The sequence below is a fragment of the Boleophthalmus pectinirostris genome, unplaced genomic scaffold, assembly GCF_026225935.1.
Source record: "Boleophthalmus pectinirostris isolate CB_2022bp ecotype Guang Dong unplaced genomic scaffold, ASM2622593v1 HiC_scaffold_14, whole genome shotgun sequence".
Classification (NCBI taxonomy): Eukaryota; Metazoa; Chordata; class Actinopteri; order Gobiiformes; family Gobiidae; genus Boleophthalmus; species Boleophthalmus pectinirostris.
This window is the reverse complement of record NW_026571047.1, coordinates 14,284,377-14,308,188: the sequence shown is the minus strand read 5'-3', so window position 1 is coordinate 14,308,188 and position 23,812 is coordinate 14,284,377. Positions and strand designations below refer to the sequence as shown.

Here is a 23,812-nt window from a genome sequence, read left to right as displayed (position 1 = left end):
CACTAGTGTTGTGATAAGTTAATAAGAACTCAATTTCAGTACTAAGGAAAAGACTCGATACTCAATACTGATTCTGATACCATGATAATAAACACTCTTTTATCAATAGAATGAGCGAGAAACAGTGATTTTCAACATTAAATCAGCGTACTTTCTTCTATATTGTGATGTGGTTTATCTGTGTAAACCAGGTATGTTCCATAGTGGTCCATGGGTGTATTCTAATCTATGTGATACGTGCGTAATACTCGTTCTGATGCAGCTCAAGATCATACTAAAACTAGAGTGGCTGAGCGGTCCACTGATCCACAGGTTGGCGATGTGATTCCCACAGATGAATGCTGGTGTTGTGTGTCCTTGGGCAAGACACTTAACCCACCTCACCTGCGTACATGAGTAGTAGTAGTAGTGTGTGTGAGTGGGTGAGTTGTTCCTCGATGTAAAGCGCTTCGAGTGCCCTGAGGGTGGAAAAGCGTTCTATAAAAATGTGTTCACTTACCATAAAGCTATTCAGGAAAAATGTCTGCCCTGTGAGTGTGATTATTTTAGTATCAGTGCCTGCTCAAATGAGTATCTAGTTTTAATACTGTTTTTTGTATTGATTAGTATCTGATTTTCTATACTTTTGACAACCTTACATTACATATACAGGTTTTACACGAGATGCCCAACCTGACCCTCTACATTTTGGGGCTTAGGAATGTCACATAGACCGTGCATTGCATTAAAGGTGCACTGTGTAACTTTTTGGTTGGGGGTCTGTCACCTGTTGTGTCTGTGTTGTTGGTCTGTGTAACTTGGTTGGGGGTCTGTCACCTGCTTGTTTCTGTGGAGATGTCATTGCCTGGAACGTTCCACAGTATGACATTAAACAACTCTACTTTAAACGTATTAAATTACAGGAGGTTTTATAGCTCAAAAATACCTAGAAAAACAGGCATTCTTACTGTGAGTGGGCTTGCCTCCAGACAGATCTGACCTGTAACTTGGTCTGGTTTGGTCTCCGTGAAGTTAGAAAGGTTTAACCCCACAATGTGAAACATTCCAGAGAAGGCAATAACATCTCTACGAATCTGATGGGCCCTCCACCAGAAAAGTTACACAATGCACCTTTTAGACTGCACAGAATGAGAAAAATGAAAGAGATGAATAATGGAAAATCTAATTGTTTCCCACTCTCTGCTCACAGGGCTTAGTCACTGACACTCCCAATAACAAGACTCCACTTTTTACCAATTTCCCCGCTCTATCCAAGCCTCAGGTCCTGTTATTTAGCTCATCTACCTATCCTGCCTTCTGCTGTGCTCATTTGTGCCCGGGCTCCAACCGTAGGAGCACGGCAATCACAACCAAATCAAACCAGGATCAGGCAGGAGCACAAGCAAGAGGGACGCACCTGTGAGAGAGAAGATATTGTCTATGGAGTTCAAATCTGACAAGACACAGGGATTGACCAAAACTATGATTAAAAACATGGAAATAAGAAATCTGTTTTGGTAAACGGGTAAAACAATAACAACTTGGCATGATTTTTGATGCATGAAGTTCAGTTATGACATGACGAGTTGAGGAAAAGTTTGCTGTGGTTCGAGGTTTCAGCTAATGTTGCCAAAAAACGTTGACTATTGATGATACTTTACTGGTGATATCGTCAAATTCCATAGGGATGTGATTCTAACTGAAGGCTCTGCTCTGTCTGACGCATTGTTACGCAACTTAACCAGAAAGAAGCTGGATCTACAACAGGTCAGCTGATTCATAATGTTAAATAAGTCCCTTTTCAGAACACAACCTAAAGTTAAACAGCATTTTTTGTTGAAAATCAAAACAATGAAACAGAACCATGAGCACTTGTATCAGTCACAGGTTCCTGAGAAAGGGTTGATTGTATTTTTTCGTTAAACTTTTTGTCAGTGTTTGTTAATGTGTGCATTCTATCATCATGGTAACTGATCATTCCACCTCATATATACATGTAGAACACCCCCAGTGTGATGCAGCTGCAGAATATCAATACTACCAGGTTTACTAGTGAACATATATATACTAGTATCGGTACTAAATACAATACAACAATACAATTGTTAAACTTATAGTACTTTTGCGTTTAGAGCAGACATGTCAGACTCGGGCCCGGGGGCCAAATTTGGCCCACAATATAATTATATTTGGTCCGCGAGATCATATCAAATATGTAATAGAGCTGGCCTGCCGGCTACAGATAGACTATAGAGACATTATTTATTAAAAATGTTGTTATTATTTTATATTATGCTTGTTCTGGATTCAATGTTTAAGCAAAACTGTTATTAAACAGGTTTAACATGACATACCTCGAAAGAAGAGAAAACATGCATATGTTGTTGAAATATTTCAATAAATATTTAGTTTGGCCCATGACTTAGTTAGTAATTTTGGCCCTCTGTGAATTTAAGAATGACACCCGTGGTTTAGAGTATCAATGTAAATCTGTCTATAAAATGTTCTTGAAATAAGATGACCCACTTTTTGTACTTTTTCTTTCTAAAATATACTTGTGAATACTTTCTGAGGGTATTGTTAGATAGAACTGATCCTACATCTCACAGAAAATGTGCTGCCTTTTCCTTGATAACAGTAAATGCACCAAAAGTTCAAAGACCACATTTTCAGAAATGGCATTCTCAAAAACATGTTTTTTGGTCTATATGAAACAAATTTTGAACCATTTGCGCTGAACTTTATGATAAGATCCATAGAAATTGTAATAATGGCCTATAAAGGTTATGTGGGAGCGCTATAGCTTTCCTTGGTCTTGTTTTTTGTGATGAAATTTTGCTGAAATCGTGTCCCAAATGATAGCAAGCATTTCCTGAACTTGAGCAGGTTTCTGTGTCTGACCCTAGGGCTGCTGTGAGACTGACAACTGCCTTCAACTCCTCCCTTTTGTAGTTCTACACAAAAGTGCCACGGAGCTAGGTCACCAACTGATTTTAATATTACTCAAATCAAACGCACCTTTTAAACACATTTGTCTTTTTGCTAGAGAACAGAGGAGTTTAAACACAGGTAAGGGACAAACAAAATATGACAGATAGTAGAACAAAGACATGGAGAGGAGGTGACAGCTGTTCTGGGCAGATTTCTGTTTGTATAATAATGCTTTGTGTAACCCAGTTAAAATAAACTACAATGACAGTGATTGTAGATTGCGGTTATCAGCGGTTCACATTTGGCATTAGCCCAGACCAGCATATGGGCATTTACTTAAAGCACTATATTAGTTTGGCCACTCAGATAATAACAGCATTTAAGTATTATTAAAACACGACAGATTACAAAGTAGGAAGGGCAGTATATCGGTGCTTATATCAGGTCATAGTTTCATATCTAAGTCAAATTTGCCAGTATATTAGGCAAATATTTTTCTACAAATTTTGTTTTTTATTTCCAGCTATATTATGTGAGCAAAATCTGTTTTAATGTTTACAAGAAATACATGAAACTGGGATTAACCTCAAAATATCACGAAAATAGATTGTCCATTATTTATTTATGTGGTTGTTTTGTAATATTTTTGAGGGTTTGGCAAATGAAAACCACTCAAATACATGTGATATCAGAGCCTGGTATATTTAAAAGTTGTACAGAGGTTTTTCCAAGGAAAGTGAAATACAGCGACTGTTTGTCCCTTTTCAAATGTTGGGCATGCGTGACACCACCACCTCTCTCTTCCACACCTCACTAAGTAGAAACGCCGCCTCCTCCTTGCGCTAGAAATCATGCTTGTTTAGAGCCGGTGCGCGTTCAGAATTGCTGTCCAGAGGTAATTTAGCGACCAATGCATCAGTCTTTAGACCCTTCGTCTGCTTCAGTGCACCATCGCTGGAAGGAATCTCCAAGAATCACCTTAGTTTGGCTTAGCTCCTTTTCCCCCTTCTCTTCTTCTTTCAGCAATCTCAAAAACAGATTTTTTTTGTGGTTATACTGGTTGTGGATTCTTGTGTGCCATTGCAATAAACTTTGTGCTAACTGCAAGGAAACTACAGTTCAAAAAAGCCAATGATTACAGCTACATTGGTCGAGTAAACAGTGTCTTGAATATGTGGAATGTGTGAGAGGTGTACATAAATTACATAAGGCCAGCACGCTGGCAAATCAATTATGCTAGAAACGTAAGGAGTTTAATTGACAACCTAACAGCCAATAGATAACGAGGTAGCCTTGTTATCTATTGGCCCCACCAAGTCCACCGCTGATGGATTTTCAATCTTTTATTTGTTTTTTTATTACAAGGCTGCGGCATCTCTATAATGCTATTTTATACTTTCATTGACAACTGAAACCAAAAAAATCCTCCATACAAACTTTAACAGGAGATTATGCACTAAGCATTTTTGACAAAGAAAAATCATGATTGTTTAGTTTTACTAGATAAATACTTCACTACTTCACTTTGTTACTTCATTTACAGACATATTACATGTTTCACCATAAATTATACTTTCAGGACTCAAACGCAATTTTGAGACTAAAGTAGTTTTTCCTTCCTTCTTAAAAGAAAGAAAACAGCATTTGTACTCTAGAAATTCAAAATAGTTAAACCCATTAGCATTTAGATCTGTTGATCAGTTATTCATTGAAAATGTATTATGTCGGCTTTATTTTGCTTCCACTTGCCTCCATTTTGAACATTCTGATTTTAAAGTAGGCCTATCTACTTTGCAATGACATCATGCAGGGGGAGTTCTAAATATTCCACCATTAGAGATACATGTAGCAGTTTCCATGGTGACACAATGCACATGAGGCGACAAAAAAGTTTTAAGATTTTCAGGAGCCTGTGATCAATATGAGCATTCATGGTCCTCTTTAGGTGTTTGATTTTCAACAAAAAGATGAGTGCATGGATCTATAATAAAAACTGGAGAAGGCACTCTCCCTCTGTCTCAGCTTGAGACCGACTAGTGGCCGTTCCAGGTACTGCAGCTCCCAGGAGCTTGGGCCCAGAAAGAATTCTCCCGTAGAAGAGCTATGCATTTTTGGGGAAGTTAAACCTCCCATATTTGGCTAACAGGGCATCTACAACTTTCACAAAGGTTGGATTTTGTAGGGATTTTTTTTCTATTTTCATAACACAAACTTTTTAAAATATAAGTTAGTAAAAGTTAACTTAGTAATTGTAAGACTTAAAGGTTGTATGGAGTGTGTGTTGTGGATTTTTTTTGTTTCAAATTGTCAATGATAGCACTATAGAGATGCAGTAGCCTTGTAATTATGATGACCAAAAAAAAGAGAATAAAAATTCATCAACTCTGGATGTGGTGGGGCTAAACATTTGCCAATAGATAACGACACTGCCTCGTTATCTGTTAGCTGACAGGCTGACAATCAATCTCCCTACGTTTCTAGCGTAACTGACTTGCCTGCGCCGCCGGTACGTGGTTTACGTACGCCTGTCACGCAGTCCACAGACGCAAGCCGCACAGACGCTGTTTACTCCACCAACGCAACAGTTCTTAACAGCTTTTTTTGACCTATATCTTCCTCGCAGTTAGCACAAAGTTTGTTGCAATGGCGACAAGAATCCAGGAGCAGTTAGCCGCAAAAGAAAGTCCGTTTTTGAGGTCGCTGAACGAAGAAGACAAGGGGAAAAGCAGCGAAGCCAAACTAAGGTGATTCTTGAAGATTCATTCCAGCGATGGCGCGACTGAAGCAGAGGCAGGGTCTAAAGACTGACGCACTGGTCGCCAAATTACTCCTGGACAGGTCACTTCTGCTTATTATGAAAACGTACTTTATTTCCAAGAGCTAGACAAACGTTTTTCAGGACACGAAAGCGATATCCTATGTCTGAAAACGTAATTTTCAAGGCAAAGAAAGAGTCCGCTTGCTGCTGCGTGTTGTAGCTAGTTCATTCGCACTGAATCTCCACGCAACCTTCTCTGCACCCCTTTCCTGCTCCTCTCACCGCTGCCGTTCCGCTCTTCCCCCTGCTCCTCACTTCTCCGGGCACGGAATCTCCGCGCACCGCTCCCCTCTCCTCTCTCCCTGCTCCGCTCTTCTCCCTGCTCCTCACTTCTCATCCGCACACGAAATGTCCACGCACCCGCTCCCCCCGCTCCTCACTTCTCCGTCTTGCCTAACCAACACTGTAGTTAGTTGTTTACAAGTCACGTGCAGCGCACCGGCTGTAAACAAACCTGTTTCTGGTGTAAGGAGGAGGCAGGAGGAGGCGTTTCTACGTAGGGATCTGTAGGAGAGGGGGGGTGGTTTCACGCATGCGCAACATTTGAAAAAGGACAAACAGTCGCTGGATTTCTCGTTCCTTGGAAAATCCTCTATACAACCTTTAACTTCGCCCCGCTCTGAGCCTGCACTAGCTCCGTTCTAGCCGCTCTCACTCTGATTTATCCAAAAGCTCCACACTGTGCACGATACAAACGTCACACGGGTGGGAGGCACAGGTGGAAGTAAATGCAGAAGAGAAAATTTGTTTGGGGCACATGCACGATTGAGCACAGACCACTGAAAACTATATGCCACCATTTTGGATTCATCTTCCAGATTTTATAATAGTTCTATGGGTGAGAGTGATTAACTGAAAAACTGTTACCTAATGCCAGCTAGCCTCTGACTCTTTCTGGTTTGACTGTGCTCAAATAAAGCTCAGATTAAAGTCTAATTTCCTAAGAAAGCTTCTGACAGAGTAGTGCTTTCTGTTAGCTTCACACCCCCAGAGCATGTTGATGACATCAGTTGCAAACTATCAGTTGGTTGAAATAAGACATATCAGATCATCTCTACTCCAAAGCTTCTGCATGCATCAAAGGCCTATGCGTTTCACTAAGAACCAGTGTAATGTATAGCAGCGTAGAAATGCAGACTCCGAACGCAGAGCCAGATTGGAGCTGATTAACGGTGGGTAATTTAAGCCTGATGAATATTCTGCACTGCTCGGCTGCTGGATGCTCTAGAATCGCACTACATTTTGTTAACTACAGATATTTTTTCCACTAAATTGGCTCCATTTGCAATTGCAAGCTAATGTAGCATTATCCTGCATTCTTCTGGATAGTAAATGCAAATGTATAGGGCCATATGGTGAAATGTATGTATGGTTGCTTACAGTGGTGGAATGTAAAAGTAGTAATGTACTGTACTTAAGTATAAAATGTACGTATCTGTACTTTTCTTAAGTACATTTTAAAGTGTATACTTTTTTTTTTACCTCACTACATTTGAGAGCAGGTACTATCTGTTCTTTTTACTCTACATTTTTGTAACTGAACTGAAAAGTAAAAGTATTTTTTAAGACCTGCTGAAAAGGGTAAGAGTAGTTTGAGCAAACAAAATATACAAATAAAGACAGCTAGGAAAATAATATCAATTCAGTTGTTTCTGTTGAACAATATTAAGCACAAAACTTTATCAACATCACTATATTTGAAGCCTAAAAATCTTACTCTTGAAGTACATGTTTAAACAGATACTTTTACTTGACTTTGACTTTTCATGTGCTACTTTTATACTTGTATTTCTTAGCTCCAGTATCTGCACTTTTACTTCACAAAATGGAGTATTTCTTCCACCACTGGTTGCTTATAAAAACTGTTCACCAAGTGGTCGAATGAGCTGGCCAGTGAAATTACTTGATTTGCCAACGGAACGCCATTATAATATTTTGGGACAGTAATTTCCATATTTGGCAGTTATCATCCCTATTACATTATCTTGAAACTGACGCTTCTATGTACAGTGCGTATTTTTGTGCACAGTAGCTTACCTAACCATTATAAGTAAATCACCCCATTTCTCAAACAAAGTTTTAAAATATTTACAATTACAAACTTCATGTTAAATATTTATGTCTAATTTTCTGTTAAATTATTCTTATAATTTTCTACTTTCTAATATTATTTCTTACAAATCACGAAATTTCTGTTTACTCTCTGTGATTTGTATTCATTTTGTATTGTTTGCCAAAATAAATTCATTCTCACTTCAAATACAACTGTAGATTGAGGCTGCTATAGATGTGACTATATTGCACAATCACTGTTTCAGATTTCTCCCTCTTTCCTAAAGGTCCTTGAACAAGACTCGAACTTTGCTTGTTAACTTTGAGCAGATGTTTTCATGATTTGCATACTTTTATTGCAAAGTCACAAAAAGTCAACGTATAATCAACTATGGCCACTGTTCCTGGTACCTGAAACTCAGAAGAAATGTTGATGGACTGAACGCATTATACCAGCATACAAGTTAGTTTTGACTGGTGAATAAGAATTTAATAAGGTTGCTATTGTTTTAAATGTGCACTATATCCATTTTTTGGAGTTTAAAGCTCCTACATTACACGAAATAAACTCTTGTGAGCTGTAAGCCAAGTTATAATGTTACCTCATCAAAAATATACTTAGAGTTGTGTTTTCTTTCATTCATACATGTTTGAGCAGCCCTTTATTATTAGTCTGTCTCCATCTCTAAAGCTCAAAATGCTCTCTTCCACCTAGTGATGTCATGTAGTTGTAGTTTTGGAGTTAACAACTACCTTTTAACTTTAATTCTGTAGACATTGGCAATTCCCGGTCTTAAATAATCCAAATGATTCTAGTGAAGGAGTATGGGGTTTAAAAACACAGTGGGGCTCTTCCCGTATTACCACATGATATCACAAGGTGGTTTGAGAGAAGAAATCAGTTTGTATGTGTGAATGAAACAAGACACAACTCTATGTATGTTTTTGATGAGAAAACATTAGAACATAGATCAGAAAATAATGTAATTTGGTCCCTTTATGTGTGTGTCTCGTCTTGTTATGGATTTGTTTGGAGATTTTCACAGTATCTCATTAAGGGTGTATCTTGTGTCTATTCAATTACAAATGTTTCAATACTTTATCACAAGCATCCTTAAAGTGAAAAGGCATAGCTGAAAACTTGACCTTGTGTGTAACTTCTCTCTGTTTGTCTTCGGGGAGATGGAGAAGTTCAAAACCCTCCTGTGGAACGTTCCAGGCAATGCACTAACAACTTCACGGCGTCAAGAAGGTTGCATTCCTACCAGAAAAGTCACGGAGTGCACCTTTAAAAAAAGAGCACACATCTCCTGAAACAAGTTTGATTATTTTTTTTCATGTATGTGCAAAAATTTGTCTCTACAGATAAAATAGATTTGCTATACCGTGATACTGCTCTGGTCTCTGAAAATTGTGAAATAGCTTATACACTTTTCTTTTTAAATCTGGTACAGTGCCTTTAATGTCATGTCTTTGTAGCCAAATCTGTTTACTAAGGATGTAGCGATATCCAAATCTCACGGCAAGATATTTTCACGATATACATTTCACGGTACGATATTTATTGCAATATTTTGTGGAGGCTTACAAAATTGTGAATATGCTACTTTTTCCTCTTAAAATGCCTTGACAAGACTTAATCCAAAGAACTAAGATTTAAAAGTGCTTAGAAGTGTTATTTCTTCATGTAGTTAATATCAAAACGGAGCAAAGGATCATGGGCGATGTATTTCCCTCTGTTTTTTTAGCTATTGCTGCACCATAACTTGTGATTCCATATATTGTGAAGGCCCACGATATTATTGAGAGACTTTTGACGATACGATATCAAGATATTTTGGTTATTGTTACACCCCTACTGTTTACATCCCGACAGTCACCTTCTCAAGCCCCATAATGTTCATTTTCAATTTTCCAATAGAAGTCTGACACTAAATATTTTCCACTAGGGTTCAACACAGATTTTTGTTTACTCCGTTACAATGAACACTCTTGCATTATTATGGGAAGCGTGATCCAATCAGAAATCACACACGCTTTTTTGTTACCACTTTGTTGGCAACATCAAAGCCACTTCCTGGATACGGTGAAAAGATGTTGATTATCTCGGTGAAAACTCCAGGCTGGATAATTCAACCAGATGAACAAACGCTATGTGCCCAGTGCTCTCATCAATCTAGCCTCTGAATAAGATCCGTGGCTGTGTTTTTGCATCTAATTCTGGACAGGTTGTGACTCAGGCTGGTCCACACTCTTAATGTTATGGGCAAAATGTCAACAAGAACTCTTCTCACTGCCAGAAAGTGCAAAAGATGGACTCTCTAATGCTTTTAATGTAGGAGGTGTCAGGATGCGCGCTTGTTGTTGTTTAATTTAAAAGTTGGTGAAGCATCCCGACTGCTAAAAAGAGTGTTATGGTGGGAACAAAGACGAACTGTCAGCCATTGTGTAGCCATGAAAACATTGGAAAAATAAACCTTTAAAAGAAAAGTTTGATATAAAGTTGTGTCTTCATTGTTATGTGAGATGAACTACACTGCCAGTGAGTAGATTGGATAGATGAGAATGAGAAAGTTGTTCTTCATTTTCAAAAGACGGAGTATTATATTTTTATAGGGTTTTAATTGCAAAAACATGCCAGATTTAGCTCATTTATATTAACTTTTATTGTTTTGAAAATGCTAAATTTGCAGAAAACAAGGGATTTAGATGTTTCATTTTAATTTTTACTGCACATCACATCAGGTTTGTCAAGTTCTTATGTACAGTTTTGTATCATGCTTTTGTATATTTATGAGCACTGGACAGAATCTTAACCGTAAGGGGGTTTGGATAAGGCCCCGAAGAGATCTCAGAATACTAAAAAATGCATGGATGGCCTTTAAAAACTCTTCAGGCATCAGGGAACCTTATAATATGGTGGAAAGCTCCAAAAAGTTGATTTTGCATAACTATTTAACCTTAATTTTTGATGGAGTCAAGTCAGCTAATTCTGGATACTTTATTTTCCCCGTAGGGAAACTGTCCTCTGCATTTGACGCATTTTTCTATACCGCTGGGGCAACCAGTCAGGAGTAGTAGGCACTAGGGATGCAACAATAACCAAAATATTGTGATATCGTATCGTCAAAGTTCTCACAATAACGTCGTGGACCATAACAAAATATCGAAGATACCATGAGTTAAGGTGCAGCAATAGCTAAAAAAAAAAAAAAGACAGAGGGAACTACATAGACCATGATCCTTTGCTCCATTTCAGTGCAGACTACATGAAGAAAAAACAATTCTAAGCACTTTTAAGTCTTTGGATTAAGTCTTGTCAAAACATTTTAAGACGAAAAAGTCGCATATTAACAGTTTTGTTCACCTCCACAAAATATCACAATAAATATCATACCGTGAAATGTATATCGTGAAAATATCGTGCCAAGAGAGTTGGATTTTGTTACATCCCTAATCGTGAACCTCCCCACCATATCATGAGCTTTCCCACGATATCGAAATAAATATCATACCGCGAGATTCATACCGTGGCGATATCATATCATGAGACTTGGATATCGTTACACCCCTAGTAGGCACCACAGCGCAGCACCCAGGGACCCATCTCCAGATCTCGACTCCCACCCAGATTGGAGGAGAAACCTAGAACCTAGAGTCCTATAACCACTCATCCATCATGCCAAAAATATACATAACCTACTACAGTTGGTGATGTTTTGCAATTAGACATACCTGGCATTGATTTTAAACAGTGGAGTTTGGGTTCATGACCAAACCTGCTGCAATAAGCTTCCTAATCTTGTCTTTTTGAAATGTAAACTCCTTAGTGTGAGAATGGATCCAAGGTTTCCCTCACTTACTTTAAATGACTCCTGTAGCTATGAGACTGAACACATAAGATAAGCTCTAACAATCTAATAAATCCCCTGTGTTCTTTAAAAATGTAGAAGACTATACAGTAGATTGGGAGATCTTACTTGACAGTGGCTCTTCTCTGACTGAAGAATTGAAGGAGATAAAAGCACCGGGGATGAGACGAGACAGCGAGTCTGAAACAGAACACGACACTCAGCAACACGAGGAGATACGGAGCGCATTCATCCAATTCTCAAACAACAGAGATCACGGGAGACAAGTAGAACCAGGGAGATCTTATTCACTTTGAAAGCATGGCAGAGCATTAAGCTGCACATCTATTTACAGAAAAGAAATGTCTCTTCTCCTGTCGTACTTTTCACGGTTTTATCCTCACATGCCCCGGACATGAAGCGCGCAGTGTCAGAGTTTGCCTTTTACCACGGAGCCTGTTTTTGCGCCATCATCACACGCCTGGGGTCACGGTAGGAGCGTGTGCGCCATCTACTGGTAGAAATAAATGTAGTCCTGCAACTCAGAGTCATGCGTCAGGCTTTGAAGAAACGTGCACGTGTAATATTGAACGTTAATAGTGAGCGTACACGGTTTATTTTATGCTTGTATTTCTGACTGTTTTGGTGCTTAAGTTCTCCAATCAAAATCTAGTCGAAGATCTCAGCAAGCACCCAAATCAGGTAACACTTAAAAGTTAATTAAGTTGTAGGTTTCTGCACGGGTCATTTACTTTATTTTGATATTATTTTGTGTGTTAATATTAATATTTAAGCTTCATAACAATATTGTGGGCTTTCAGTACATCAAATTACCAGCTCCTTTGCTTAAATATTACGCTACTTTGTTCTTTCCCTAAACAGAAAATTGGTAGATGTTAACTTGAAAACACCCCTACATGACATCATAACGTGGAACAGAGCATTTTTAGCGACGGAGATGTAGACTCATACGTGTGTGAATGAAACAAAACACACCACGAGATATGTTTTTGACGAGGTAACAGCAGTTTAACATGGCTTAAAACAGTACATTTTGTGTAATATAGGACCTTTTGTTTTAGGAGCTGCATAGATCATGATTCTTTGCTCCAATTCACTGCAAACTACATGAAGAAATAACTGAAGTTTTAAATTGTATGTCTTTTTGACTGTTATAATTTGCCCCAAGTATATCTACAAATTTCTACATCACAATAAATATCCTACTGAGGGATTCATATCATGACAATATCATACCATGAGATTCTGACATTGTTACATCCTCAAGGCAGAAGCTCTAAACAAAAAGATAAAGTGAAGTTATGTAAAGTAAACCATAATGTAGCAGAACAAATGTAGCCTGTGTCTCTCCACCTTGTTCACCACCTGTGAATCCCACGATGAACAATTACGCATGTGTTTTAATGACAGATTCCCGCCCAAAGCCTGATTAGGTTGGTGGTAATGGAGGCTGCGCTGCATTTTCTACTCCACATAATTGGATTTGGCCACAATGAACACAAAGAGGCCTGATCTAAACAGATGACACTTGTTTCTATGGTGAGCACCAATCAGGCGCTAATTTACTTTTGGGTAATTGTAGATGTGAAATTGAAAGCATGCGGTAAAGAGAGAAGAGATAGACCAATTACAACAATGTACTTCACACATCTGGCATAGAATGTATAGTTCTCATTATAATTGGCATTACCATTTTAGAATTGCAGCGTGGATCTGTGTGGACTAAAAATAAATTCCTACTCATAGATCAGAGGTATCCAAACTGTGGCCTTGGGACCAAATACGGCCACCAGACCAGTTTTTGTTGGTCCTCAGGGATCCTGCTGAATTGGCCCAAATGATCCTATGCAGCACTTTTTACTTCAAATGCAAGTATCACTATCAGTGCAACCTCAATAACATCTCATTACATTGGGATACAGATCTGAAATTAGTGATCTAAGACTTTTTAAAGTCTTAGAAGTGTTGTGGCTCTTTTAAACTTGTGTAAAATGCATCTATCTGAAAGTTTCACTGTACTGACCACCTGTCTGCAGCTGTCCACTACAAATATGTTTCTATAAGTGGCTCACAGTGAAAACAATTCCCCTGTCACAGATACTGGTGCCCTGTGAAGTCAGATGTCATTCCTGTCACAACCACATTGTAACTGATGGGGAATATAGTCAAGTGTATCACAGTGCACCTGAGGCCACTCTCAAACCTATAGGCATATTTTCAGCTCTGATAATATGAGGTCTCCTGCAATAATTTTAAATACAGCACTGGCTTTAAATTAGCTTTGCAGAATTGTTCAAAAACAGATGTTACTGCCACTATGGACTAGGGAGGGGAAAAAATACACCAAAACCCCAAGGGTTTGGCTAGCCAGGCTAACCTATATGTTGGTAAAGTATAACCACTTTGTGTTTTTCAGATTCTAGAGTGTAATGAGGTTATACTCACAGATGGAAGACAAGCTACATAAATTTCATGCATTAACAGCATTTTAACAATATTCTGTTGAGCTGCTCCCTGTCTGTATTGAATGTTACTGGCCCATAGAATGTTGTGATGTGATCTGAAACCCAGCAATAAAATGTGTTCACATGTAATCTTCCAACATGCATGCTGCATGTTAATGGAGCCAATCCAATTCAAAAACAGTGAATCTCCTATAGAATTCTATAGGCCCCTGCCCTCTCATCTGACACTGTGACACACTGATTGCAACCTATTCATGGGTTTCAGCTTCCTGTTATATGGCTCTGTGTTGACAATATACCACATGACATCACAAGGTGGAAAGTGTTTTTAGTTTCAGAGAAGAACAAATGCTGCCTAAATATGTAGGGTTTGTATGTTAAACAGGTGCAAATGAAACAAAACAGAACTCCAGGTATGTTTTTGATGAGGAAACAACATTAAAAATCTGAAAATAATGTAATATAGTCCAGATCTAAATGTATGGACTGTGATATCAAACCAGTGACTTTCTTGCTGCCTGGTAACCTTGATGTTGACTTTGCTACTTTTTTAATGTACTTTTTTATTTATTTTTTTCATACCATTCCCTTGGGGCCCGTTACATACATCTGACATTGACCAATTAGCCCGCTCGGTAACAAACACGTCTCTCCTGTCTTCATCTTGCCGTCTTTTCACTCTTTTTCCCTCCCTCTCTCTTCGTTCTCTTTCTGTTAGTTTTTGGTGGCAGCGGCGCACTGGCTTAACAACGTCACCAAAATAGCTGCAGGCTTAATGTTAAATCTCCCAAACATAGACCACTATTTTACATGTATTTCTCATTTATAAACGCACAGATCAAAGCACAGCAGGCCATTTTTAGCTGGCACAGATGTATTAGTTCAGCATCTCTTCACTGGGTTTAGTTGCGTTCAAGTCCACTGGGAAAACAGACAACCTTCTCCTAGTTATTCACAAGGGGATGCACAATGTAGGAGATGTCACAGGTAAGATATAAAAAGAAGAGGGAAAAAAATAGCTTATATGTAAGGAGGAATACATGGTCAGGTTGTCATTGTGTTATAAAATAGTTGTTTATATAAAGTTGTTGATGTTTTTGTCAACTTTACGGCCTACAAATGAAGAAAGTTTTGGCTTACTATAAAACTATAAGTGAAATATAGTTAAAACCCTTAGGTCATTAAAGCATCTGGCAGAGTTGAATGTGGTGTGGGGGGCACTAAACCACAAAAGTGTTTTAGTAAAATGACTGGAGTCCATTTATTCTTTGACTTTTTATTTTCCAAAGCACTGAATTAGAAAACTAGTATAAGCAATGATGCGTTCGGGAAAATAACACAGAAATAACTCAAATAGAAAAGCAGGTGCTGCCAAAATACAAAAGGCCATTTTGTAATTTTACATTTTCTGCTTTGACCAGTGTTGGCTGACAATTTGATGATAGATACATTGTGGTAAATATGTTGTAATTTCATATTTTGTTCTTTTGTTCTTCACATTTTGCAAATAGGACACACATGCACTACCAGTCAAATGTTTGGACACATTTTTCATATAATGTTTTTCTTGAGTTTCATATTTACATTGTAGATTCTCACTAAAAGACCCATAAGTATGAATGAACACATATAGAATGTAGCAAACAATAAAGCGTGTAATACTCAGTAGAGATAGACTGATATTTTGTTTTGGTCAGTCTGCTGCCTAAAAATACAGAAAAAGTTACAGTTTAAGTTACATTAATACAAAGAGAAAGCTGCACAAAATATGACAGCACTGCTCTCTTACAGATTTGTGGTAAAAAAAAAAAAAAAAAAGTTCTGTGGGTGAGTTTGTAGTCAGTTTAAATGACATAATTTGGGGAAAATAATCAAAATCAGTCCAACATATTGGCCTTAAAAATATTGGCAGAGCTAATCAGACATTGGTTGCTGTTGATTCTAAACAATCGTTATCGACATCGGCCATGAAAAAAACATTTCAGTCAATCTCTAATACTCAAAGCATGCTTTAGATCAGACATGTCAAACTCAGGCCCGGGGGCCAAATTTGGCCCGCAATATAATTATATTTGTATGTATTAGAGCTGCCCGCTGGCTACAGATAGACTATAGAGACATTATTTATTAAAATTTTTGTTATTATTTTATATAAGATTTGTTCTGGATTCAGTGTTTAAGCAAAACTATTATTAAACATTTATTTTAATAAGAAAGGGTTTAACATTACATATCCTGAAAGAAGAGGAAAATATGTAGATGTTGTTGAAAGTTTTCAGTAAATATTTAGTTTGGCCCACGAATTGGTCCCAGTTTTTAATTTTGGCCCTCTGTGAATTTGAGTTTGACACTCCTGTTTTAGATTGTCTTCAGATTCTTCTAAAGAGCCACCATTTGCTTTGATCACTGCTTTGCATACTCTAATGAACACTAATGAACCCTGACAAGACCCCACCTGTGAAGTGAAAACCATTTCAGGAGACTTCATCGTGGAGCTCACTGGGATAAAGCCAAGGGTTTGGAGCAAAAAGCAATAATCACAACATTAAACATGAAAGGGCCCATATTACATATTTCCTTACCTTATCACAATATACCCAGAGTTGTGTTTTGTTTCATTCATACATGTTTGACTCACAAACCCTGCATATTTAGGAAAAATAGTCTGTTCCCCCTCGTGATGTCATATGGTAATACAGGAAGTCCTCTTCTGTGTTTTTAAACTCCATATACCTTCACTAGAATCATTTGGATAATTGCAGGTCTGTGATTTCCAGTCTCTACTACATAAAAGGTAAAAGGTACCATTAAAACTACCACTTCATGACATCACTAGGTGGAACAGCATATTTTGAGCTTTGGAGATGCAGACAGACTACTAATGCAGGTTTACTCAAACGTGTGAATGAAGCAAAACACAACTCCAGGTATATTTTTGATGAGGCAACAACATCATAACATGGTTAAAAGCTCACAAGAGTCAATTTTGGACCTTTAAATGAGACGGTGAGCCCAAGGTTTTGACTCACAGTGTATTTGCTACTGTTTAAAGGTTCAATTGCCCAACAAGTACTGTATATCTTTATAGCTCCAGCAATTATATTATACCATTAAACATTTATACATTTATTCATATATCTCTATACTACTCCATATAAAAATAACAACAAACATAAGTTTTTATAACAGCAGCCATTAAATTCATAAGAGTTGGATTAGTGAACCTAGCACATAGCTCTCTTTTCCAAGCTAGCTCTCCGGACAAAAAGAAAAGACAATATATTTTTTAATGATTTGCCCTGTGTTTGAGAAGGTTATCTGCTGCTTTGACAGGGCGGGACTTGGGTTTGGTGACTGTCTCCTCCCTCTGCTGCCCAACAACAGATAAGGAGCAAGCAGTCACCACAACTGTATCACAAAATAAGCCAGTCCATCTACAAGCTCTGAACAATGATGGCCTCCAAAGAGTAAGTGCACTTGTCTCTTAACTCCACCAATAAAGGTCTATTTTCTGTGTCTGTGTGATTGATGTTTCACAGTGAAAAGCAGCAGACACAAGATGAGAGCAGCGCCGCTAAAAAGACCAAGAAACACAAGAAGAGAGAGGATAACTGGAGACCCCAAGGCCCCCGAGACCCATTTGCCATGGTGGGTGTTTTAAATGGAGCTTTCTCTGTTTATGTTATAGCACACTTTTAACTATATTTCTACGCCAACAGCTGAATGAATTGCCAGAAGAGAAGCAGCAAGAACTCCAAAGGGCATTGCACCTCTTTAATTTGGGTCCAACTCTACCCAGAACGCTAGAGCAAGCAAAGAAACATCAATACCGCTTCTGGGACACACAGCCTGTCCCCAAACTTGGTAAAACTACTTCGTATAAGTTCAAAATGTCTGGTTTTACCTTTAATCAGTTGCTGTTAGAGTACTGAAAATATACTCACTGTTTATACTTAAGTAAAAGTATCAAGTATACATAGTAAAATACTGCTCAAGTATTAGTTTCTAGTTATCTTTTATGTCATTTTAATTACATTTTAGATCAGTCTTTTACACAAAACATATGTTGTTGTTTTTTAACCACAATATGTTATTTTCAGAGCTCAGAGCTGTAGTTATTATAGGAAGATTTTAAATATAGCCATGTAATATTGCAATCACATGGCTACATTTATAAATATACTCAAAAAATGTATTCAAAGATATGCAATTACCCCAAAACTTATCATTTACAGTATTATCAGTATTTGCAATTAGTTACTTTCCACCCTTGCCTTTAATGACACTAAATAATCCTTATAATACCCTTTTTTCTTGTTTTTCTGTGTCTGTAGATGGCGCTGTTACAAGTCACGGTCCAATAGCTGTAGAAGAGCGCAGTGTGCGGACAGAACCCTATTCTTTGCCCCAAGGCTTTTCATGGGACACTCTGAACCTCTCCAGCGCTGCAGTGGTAAGGCATAAACCCGCATCTATCAAAGTCTTTCTCGGGATAATTTGGCCATTTCATTGTAGCTCCAGGCTCCTTCGGTTTTAGACTGGCTTTGTGAAAATGCTTTATAGAGCAAAACAGAAATACAAATCATTGGAAGCCTTATCCAGTTCTGTTTTTAGCTGAAAGAACTCTGCACACTTCTGAGCGAGAACTTCACACAGGATGATGACAATACAATCAGATTGGGCTTCTCTGAGGAGTATCTCAAATGGTAAATCTTTGTCACTTCTGTAAATGTATCTTCATCTGAATTGAATGGGGAACATGGGCCCTGTAATCATTTGCCTTAGAAAGATATCAGTGAATTATTATGTAGCAAAAAAAAGAAAAGACTTCATAACATGTTCTCAGAATGTAATAGCATCTAGACTGAAATTGTTGTGCACTTGCATTTTTATTTTATTTTTTCTGTTCAAAGGGCTTTGCAGTGCCCGCAGTGGCTGCCCCAGTGGCACTGTGGAGTCAGGGTACATTCTAATAAGAAACTGGTGGGCTTCATTGCTGCTGTTCCTGCAGATGTAAAAGTTTATGACAAGTGAGTATATGACCACAATCAGCCGTATTATTATGACCACCGAAATGGCACACAAGAACATATACAACATTCCTATTTGAGCCACAGAAAATACAGCAGGTCAGAATAAGTCAACTGTGTACTGTTTGCATGTATTTATAGTGTTATATTGTCTGATAATCAGGATGTGCCTTATTAGCATGCTAGTTAATGATAGCATTACTATGACATAGCAAAACTTTAGTCTGGCATCTGGAATTTATGATAAGCAGTTATAAACTCATCACAGTGAATAATTAGGATGCTTGGAATACATAAGTTCAGTGAGGAATAACTTTGAACCACTGCGAACTGTTTACAATGAACCACTGTTTTAAGTAAAAATCAGGTACAGCACCTTTAAAAACATGTATTCTGTTTGCTGTAGATCTGACCAGTAACTTGGTGGTGTTTAATACTATACTTGTATCATTCTAGACAAAGCACTAACATCTCCATGGATACAATGGACCCCCGTGAGAAAAGTTAGAGCACCTTTAACATTTACCTGTGGGTGCTAGAGGAGTTCTCTACTGGGTCAGAGCAGTCACAGGGCTTTGATCAGGACTATCTTTGATGTTAGATACCAAGGACTGCTGACCGAGAACACCTTACAAGAACTGCACTTTTTTATATAGTCTGATCCAGTCCACTGTCACAATGTGTTTCTTTCAACCTTCCTGTTTCACATCCACTTTGAATTAAAAATGTTGCCCACTGGATCCCACCAACTAATAGTCTGACGTGTTTGCATGGGTGGGTATAAAATCTGTAGACTCTCTGCCTGTCTTATGAGACAAAAGTCAAGTTGGGTAAAGATCAACAACATTATTTAAAGTTCAGAAAAGGGCTAAAATAGGTTAGTATTGAGGTTATAGTAATTAAGGTTTAAATCAGTCTTCAGGAAATGAATGTAACTCATTAATGTCCCTAAAAAGCTTGGAAAGCCAGCATGTGTGTGTGTTTTCTTTCAGGGAGATAAAGATGGTGCAGGTGCGACTCTTGTGTGTCCATAAAAAGCTGCGGCTGAAGAGGATGACTCCAGTCCTGATCCGAGAGCTCACCCGACGGGTGAATCAGCAGGGCACCCTTCAGGCGCTCTACACAGCTGACATAGTGCTGCCCACTCCTCTGAGCACCTGCAAGTCAGTAGCACTTATCACATCATCATCATGGAGTCTTTCTATCATGTTTAAGGTACACTCTGTAACTTTTGTCTAGAGGCTTCACCACCTGCTTGTCTCCATGGAGATTATTATTAGGAGATTATTATTATTACTTTGCCTAAATGGTCCCACAGTGGCATTAAACATATCTTACATTGATTCAAATACAAACCATATGCTGAAAAACATGCATATTTACTAGCATGTGGCTTGCCTCTTTGTAGATATGCCACCAAAACTGACCAGGTAACATTGTCTATTTGTCTCCTTAGGAATAAATATGTTGACTCTCATTATCTGAAACATTCTTGGAAAAGCAATACTATTTCCATGGAAACACGCTGGTGTTGGGCCCTACACGAGGAAAGTTACACTGTGCCCCTTTAATATTTTGTTGAGTTTGTTTCATACTGTTTTTTGCTCCTGTGTGTAAAGGTACTGGCATCGTCCCCTGAACCCTCGAAAGCTCATGGACTTGAACTATTCTGGAGTGAAACAGAACATCGGGGTGCAGACAGCTGTCAAAATCAACAAGCTGCCAGATGTAAGCTGCTACTGCCACCTACAGGGACAACCAGTAATGACAGGACAGAGTTACGTTGCAAAAACTTTACTTAAAAATCAGTGGGTCTTATCTGTACTCATTGGACTAAAGAGGCTGCACTAGCTCTGATTAATGATTGGCTGTAGACGCTGGGGTTTAGATAGTGAGGATTCAGATCAAACAGAGCCCCTTTAGGTGTAAACTAACTGGAATTTATTACAGGACCTGCCAACCCAAGTGAATAACAAAATTTAACCATTATGTAAAATGTTTTGCAACTAAGAATAAATCCACATTAGTATTGTTATCAGTAAAACCTGTTTTTAATATTGTCAGAGATTGGTCATGTTTATGAAATTTTAAATACAAATTCTTCATACCTTATATCTTTAACAACATTGTAAACATTTTGTCATTCTTATATTTCCCAGGTCATAAAGACACAAGGCCTGCGTCCGATGACCACAGATGACATTGCAGCTGTTCACTCCCTGCTCCAGTCTAACAAGTCTATGTTTGACCTCAGCACCAGCTTCTCTGTTGAGGAAGTAGAACACTGGCTGCTTCCTAGAGAGAACCTGGTCTACTCTTATGTAATCCAGGTCAGTGATAACGCACCCCTAGAGCACAGGGCAAAGAGAGTGAAAAATCTATTGTCACATATATCTTTTGTTCTAAGGGTGAAGATGGAGGTCTGACAGGTGCGTTTAGTTTCTATGGTCTCAGCTCTAAGGTTCTGAATCACTTCCTGCACACAGAGCTGAGAGAGGCCCAGCTCCTGTTCTGTATATGTTCCTCAGCAGACCCAGTGGAGTTAATGCAAGATGCACTGATCCTGGCTAAAAAGGTAAGCGAGTCCCTATTAGGGTGATCACCTGTCCCTCTTTTGGTTGTCGAACACAGCAACTTCTATCCCCTATGGACTGTATATATAAATGGACATACCTAACCCACTAGCCACCCCGTTCCAAATAGGAAGTAATCATGGACTCTGCTGACTCAGGCTCCAATTGACTTTACACTGAAAAACATCACCCCTCTCACTGTAATTATAGTTACCCTCGTCAATTAGGTCATAAAATGTTCATATTAACCTGCTCTATGTGATCCTGGACCTGCTATTTTGTCCATAAATAAATTCATATTCCTAATACAGAACTCGGCTCCAAATTTGCTCCTTTAACTGCAAGCCTTGTGAGATTCATTTGACTGGAGCTGAATGCTATGGGTGACGTCACAGTCCCTTAGTCGACTTCTTTATACAGACTATGCTCGCCCCACTTACTAGAGAATGTCCCACTTTTTCATTGATGCCATGTGAATTTAAATATTTTTAATCAGGACTTTTTAGGTGCGTGGTACTGAGAGTTGTAACATGCAGAAATCTATTGCTATTCCAATCTCTCTGTGCGTTATGATAGATGGAAACAAAAAAATGATGTGGTGTTGAAGCTATTTTCTATGAGCTTAAATTTCCAGAGTTTGTCCTCTCACGTCCCCCCACATTTAACAATTCTTCTACAGTTTGAGGTTGTCACCCTAGTCTCTAAGTTAAATTTGTAATCATTATAAGTTAGCCCAAGGTTTGACACTGGTTCACTGACAGATGAAGTAGTTGGGTTCACTGTGTATTAATATGATATAGCACTAGGTTATTATTCATAAACTTGTTTCAACTTTTAAATAGGATTTTTGGTCTGCTCTACTTTATAGTAATAGATGAGTTACATTGTAAGTCATAATCTTCTTGGTCCCTTGTGAGAATGAACACTGTTAGAACTAGCCAAATATATTCAGTGAATTTTAGAGCAAAGGGAAGGTGTACTCAAAGCAAAATATATTAAACAAACTCATGAGCATTGTAGAAATACATGTAAAAATGATATAATTATACATGCAGGCTTACTACTAATATAAAGTAGTAAATGAAAACAAATATGTTATTTAATTCAAAACTCAATTGTCCTTTATGTTTGTTGTATTGACAACATTTGGGGGGTTCCCTGCAATGCCTCTGATATCTTCTGGGGCCTTGGACCCCACTTTGACAACCACAGCTCAAGACAATGTCATCATAAACATAAACATTCAATTCTGTGCCACAAGTGACTGTAACAGTGTTCTTCTATTTTACCTCTAACCAACAGAAAGGTTTTGACATCTTCAGGGCCTTAGACGTCATGGACAACAAGAGCTTTTTGGAAAAACTCAAATTCAACATAAGTAGTAATAGTCTTAACTTCTACCTGTACAACTGGCAATGTCCAACCATAAATCCAGACAAGGTAAGCAACACATTTAAGAATATATATTTTTTCTTATCTAAGCCCATTTTTACAGCCTAAACTGTATTTATAATTTACAGGTGGGGTTTGTATTAGCCAGCTAATCTGCCCTTGAAAAGAAGAGATTGCCTGTCATAGCAGAGGATATATAACTTTTATTACAAACAATGCAGAGCCAAATTGAAGTTGAAACCACCAAATAGATTACAGAAATAAAACTGTATGCACTGACAATTTATCATTTTTGTGCCAGTAATTCAGTGAGGGTTTGTTGTGACAGAGATGAATTGTTTGTGATACCATGACAACTAAACCAAGTCATACTGTTGTTATTGTGTTTATTTGTGTGGGTTAGTTATTTTAGGCAACATTATTGTTTCATTATTGTTTGACATTTGGTCATAGTAGTACATACACATTACAGTACTGAGTCCCATATTCACTTATCTATCCCCAATGGCAAATTAGAGTCTTCGCATAAATCTAATTAGAAGAAGGTCATTAATCATTCTTTCACATACTCCCCCATGATAAGCAATATGCATCCATTCACTTAAATTACATTTCTAACATTCTTAAATTTCTTACAGCCGCTTGTCTTGCTTTTTTTCTGTAGGGGTCCACTCTGTACAAAGAAATGTTTTTATTTTGT

At 38.1% G+C, this 23,812-nt stretch overlaps 1 protein-coding gene across 1 annotated transcript; it reads left to right on the top strand.

Annotated features, from left to right (window-relative positions):
• Window positions 1-12,186: 12,186 nt before the first annotated feature.
• nmt1b (N-myristoyltransferase 1b) lies at window positions 12,187-23,488 on the top strand. Its single transcript, XM_020936729.2, has 13 exons — window positions 12,187-12,333; window positions 17,451-17,584; window positions 17,657-17,765; window positions 17,837-17,981; window positions 18,452-18,570; window positions 18,732-18,823; window positions 19,031-19,147; window positions 20,140-20,310; window positions 20,767-20,875; window positions 21,307-21,477; window positions 21,555-21,722; window positions 23,023-23,160; window positions 23,241-23,488. Exons 2-13 carry the CDS (start codon window positions 17,568-17,570, stop codon window positions 23,262-23,264), a joined length of 1,380 nt encoding a protein of 459 aa, XP_020792388.1. The 5' UTR covers window positions 12,187-12,333; window positions 17,451-17,567; the 3' UTR covers window positions 23,265-23,488.
• The last annotated feature ends 324 nt before the right edge of the window (window positions 23,489-23,812 follow it).